This window comes from Arachis ipaensis, chromosome B8 (genome assembly GCF_059453495.1).
Source record: "Arachis ipaensis isolate K30076 ecotype BB chromosome B8, ASM5945349v1, whole genome shotgun sequence".
Lineage (NCBI taxonomy): Eukaryota > Viridiplantae > Streptophyta > Magnoliopsida > Fabales > Fabaceae > Arachis > Arachis ipaensis.
In genome coordinates this window covers 105,356,184-105,360,540 of record NC_142443.1, presented here as the reverse complement: position 1 = coordinate 105,360,540, position 4,357 = coordinate 105,356,184, and the positions used below count along the sequence as shown (strand labels likewise).

Genomic DNA, 4,357 nt, shown 5'->3' with positions numbered 1-4,357 from the left:
GGAGTTCTACAAAAAGAGATCGACGATGCTTGAGCTCGGCTTCTCCAGATAAGGACCAAAGTCCTAAACCAGGACTCAACCTCAAAAGGAAGACCACGCTCGAGCAGGGGCACTGTTCATACCCTGGGTCGAGCTGTACGACCCGGACTGAATTGACCGACCTCTTCAGGTCAGAACTACCCGACCTCTTCTCAAGGAGGTCGGCCAAATCATTAGAAAAGCCCAGAAAAAGCGCCCAAACAGAGGAACACAACCCAATTCCAATGGCAGCCCAAGCCTACAGAGATAAGGGCGGTTCCCTTAGAGATAAAGATAACTCCACTCAAAGATAAGATAAGATAAACTATCTTATCTCCAGGAAAGGTCACTCCACACTACTATAAATACACTAGAGCACCCAGGTATAACTCATACTCCGATTCTACAAAAAACCTGCTCAATACCCTTGCTAACTTAAGTATCGGAGTCCCTTGTAGGTACCACCACCCTCCGGTGACAAAGGATCAGTAGCATTGCCAGTCCAACAAGTCGGACGCGACAGCTCCGGCTACCACGCACAAGCCGGACACGTCATCTCTGATCAACACAGAAGATCTCATCTGAGATCGACCTACAGTTTCAGGTAACCCTCGGAACACCTACCATGATGAAAAACAGGGACAACAAACACAGACATCTGTAAAAATCCAAACCACAACTTAGTAATAGAGCTAAACTTCAAACTTAATCAACAGCAAAAAGACTGTATTGTCTATCAGTTAAGAATTCTTAACTCATCAGTAAACACAAAGGTAGAAACTTTCAAAGTTAACATCACTATTATAGTTTCACAACAACCCTAACTTATCAAACAAAGCTAGTGCTTCACCCCATCCACCCATAATCACCATGCAGAGGAGAAATGAGTTATCAAAGCTAATTTCACTCCCACTATCTGACACACTCCTCAACTTGACTACAGTAAAATATAAAGTAAGTAGAAGAGAACGAAACATTCCTTATTGTTTCAAAGAAACTTGCGAAATGCAGTCAATGTCTTCCCACACAGTGGTGCAACACGCTCACACGTCCTCAGCGTAATGCTCTTTTGGAAGGAAGGAGAAAGATTTTCAGAATTAGGGGCAAATGTAAATGATGAGGGAGAGGAAGGTGTTTTATGGAATAACGCTCTTTATGAAACGCAATGTTTCAACAAAGGTCTAGGGAGTGATTTGTCTCAATTATGAAGGAGAGAAACCTATGTGAACAAGTTTCTGACACATCAGCAAGTGACTTGCTCGAAACCGGTTGCAGGGACTGGAACTTACATATATCAAAGTAAATAGAGACCGATTTGGGTTTTTAGATTTCTTAGGGGGTGAGAAGTCCATCGGACAAATTGTTAAGAACCGAAAATGACATTTACTCTAAAAAAAACTTTAATGATAATAATGTACATATTAAAAGAAAAACAATACTAATAATATAACATGTATATATTGATATAAATAATTTAAAAAAAAATAATAACTTACATATCCATAATAGTTTAGATGTCAAACAATATGTTCTTCGGTTAAAATTAAATTTTGTATCATTTTAACTTAAATCACACTTTTCTCCATTAATAACCACACTTCTAATAATCACACTTTATTTTAACAATATGCTACTTTCATGCATGCTTATGGGTATCTTCTACTGCCTTTTTTGATGGTCACAGAAAATGTATCATGCATTATGAACAGAACTTGTAGTGTCCACACATACGTGTCGCGACCGCGACCGCGACCCCTACTTCTCGCTACCCACGAGATGAAACTGACATGTTCTCGCCACCTACGAGATGTACTCATCACCACTCCGCACTCCCCCAGCCAATTTCTATTAACCCCACTCACCTGCATAATACCAAAAAAGTCCCAATATAAAAAATAATTTCTGTATTTTTGCTTCTAACTTTCATCACCACCCCAATTGTTCTTAACCTTAGGCCCTGTTGGGCCTTCTTCTCCCAACAGCTCACTCGGCAAAATATCTTGAAGCTCTTTCAAAAGAGGGAACACTTTCTCCAATTTCTCCAACTCCTCTTTCACGTCATAGTTAATCTTAGGACCCCATTCCCTAAAGTAGTTCAACCATGGAGGTTCCACAACAATCTCTTTCTCCAAATACTCACCAGCAGCAACTATCTCATACCCTACTCCAAATTCCACAACCATGTTGCTCTTAGCAGTGTCATTTCTTATTCCAATGTCACCAGTACCTTGAAGAACAAGGCCAGCTTTTGGGTACAAAGCATGACCATTCAATGAAGAATAAGCCACTGGTTTGTTCCCATTTTGGAATTCAGCCATTGATGCATCCACCCATTGGCCTTTACTATGTTGTGAGAAGTAAATATTCCACAACCAGCCATTGAAGTTGCTTATTCTTAGTGTAACATGTTCCCAGTCCCCCACGTGTTCGCCGATTTTCCCCAATGGAACTTTGCTTATGAGTCCTAGTTTTGCAGTTCCAGGACCATTGAATGGGTAGAAAACCCACATTGCAAGGTCAGTGAATGTTCCACCAAACATTGGTTTCACATGAATGTAGGCTTGGCATGTTTTGAAATCACCCTTTTTGACCCTGTCATGGTTGGTTTTGTCACTAGGAAGGTCTAACCAATATGTCCCATCATTGGAACCAAGTTGTGGGAGGTTTGAGCCATTTGGTTCTATCGCCACAGGCTTTGATTCTTCACCTTTGTGGTATAATAAGCCCCCATTTGAGAAAAACCAATTGGTGGAACAAGGTTGGTACTTTTCATCAGGGTGCAAGTACATGATTGGAGCATAAGCTTGAACTAATGCATTAATTTGGGGTAGATTAGGCATTGAAGAAGAGAAGTTGTTAATGTTGGAAGTTTTCAAACAAGAAAGAGGAATAGTGCTTGTTGTGGTAGCACCAACATGGGCTAAGAAGGTTCCTACAAGAACACCTTGAGCTTTGATTCCTCTATTGGTTGGCCTAATGGAATGGACATTGAAACCTTTGTCATCTTCACTCTTTTGTGGTCCCCAAATCCATGAATATGTCTCACATTGCTCAGTGAAATCTGACCTCACACACATGATTTTGTCCAATGATGGCTTATGGGGTGTGTTGGTAACAACATGTCCCAAGGCCTTGTATCCTTCAGGTGGTGTTGGTAACCAAACATAGCCATCTTTGTCTTGCTTGATCTTGGTGGAATTGCTGGTGTATACCAATGTGTAATCAATTGGTTTCTTTAATAATGCTCCTGTTGAAGAATCATCTTTTGCAACAAGAACAAAACCAAAGAAAGGCTTGTTGTTTGGTTGGCTGTATGATCCTAACATGAAGAACCCTTCTGGTATTCCTGTTGGCTCAAAGAATGTAGCTCCCAAATTGTCTGGTCCACCTTCTTGTGTTGTCCAAACCTTGTTGAATGTTGAAATTTGTGATACTTTTAAACCACCGAGATCAATGATTCCACTTGCAAATCCATCACCTATATATTCAATAATTCATATATTTATCATTAGGGAAATACTTGCATGACATTTAATATGTGCCTCAAAACTTATTCCTTAATGTAAGTGACTATACATATTTCTAAGGCATATACAAGTATACAATAATTTTTCTCATAATATCAAAGATTCAATAAAAAAGGGTAGAAAGTATGCACCTTTTGGCCAAACTGGTATATTAGCTGGAAGCTTAAATGTGGTGTTAACGGGAAGAATTGTGTTATTGTTAGAACCAGCTATGTTCCCCATATTGTTGGAGCTTAATTTCTCAGAAGAAATAATAGATAGAGTAATGAGTATGGTGACTGTGAATAATTGGTAGTTGTGCATATATATATAGAGAAAGAAGCAACAAATTATTTAAGAACTAAGAAGCATGCATATTCTTCTTATGAATAATGTGATGTTATTATCATCATTAAGAAATATGTGAATGGAAGTGCAGTCGTGCAAGTTTACTTTTATGATATTATATACTAATTTCTAGGATGGTTAGTTTACACTTCACACACACACACATACACACGTAACATATGTTACCTAAATTTCAAACTATATAGGGTATCACCATCAAGGTAATTTCTTCAATTATATGTGGATGCATGGAACTATATCTTTAATTTCTTGTTGCATTTGTCAGTTAAAAATTGTGTTATTTATGGTAGAAATTATAATATATTATATATGCTGATTTATTTACAACTCATTTATTGTTGGATATAATGTAAACGTAGTTTAAAATTTATACTTCATCGAATAATAAATAAAATATGAAATTGTCACATGCAACTAATATATCTACTGATAACATTTTCTTAGCTTAAACAACTTAACGCTGT

At 38.1% G+C, this 4,357-nt stretch overlaps 1 protein-coding gene across 1 annotated transcript; it reads right to left on the bottom strand.

Moving 5' to 3' along the window:
* Positions 1 to 1,550: 1,550 nt before the first annotated feature.
* Positions 1,551 to 3,848, bottom strand: LOC107614212 (hypothetical protein At1g04090). The gene is made up of 2 exons (XM_021109586.2): positions 3,677 to 3,848; positions 1,551 to 3,496 (listed from the first exon to the last, which is right to left on the bottom strand). The coding sequence occupies exons 1-2, from the start codon at positions 3,846 to 3,848 to the stop codon at positions 1,935 to 1,937; spliced, it is 1,734 nt and encodes a 577-aa protein (XP_020965245.1). The 3' UTR covers positions 1,551 to 1,934.
* Between the last annotated feature and the right edge of the window lie 509 nt (positions 3,849 to 4,357).

What these genes read in the sequence shown, in the direction of transcription:
- LOC107614212 (XM_021109586.2), bottom strand. Translation starts at nt 3,848, where the DNA reads ATGCACAACTACCAATTATTCACAGTCACCATACTCATTACTCTATCT. An exon ending in TATACCAGTTTGGCCAAAAG is followed by an intron (nt 3,497 to 3,676) that starts GTGCATACTTTC and finishes TTGAATATATAG; the next exon opens with GTGATGGATTTGCAAGTGGA.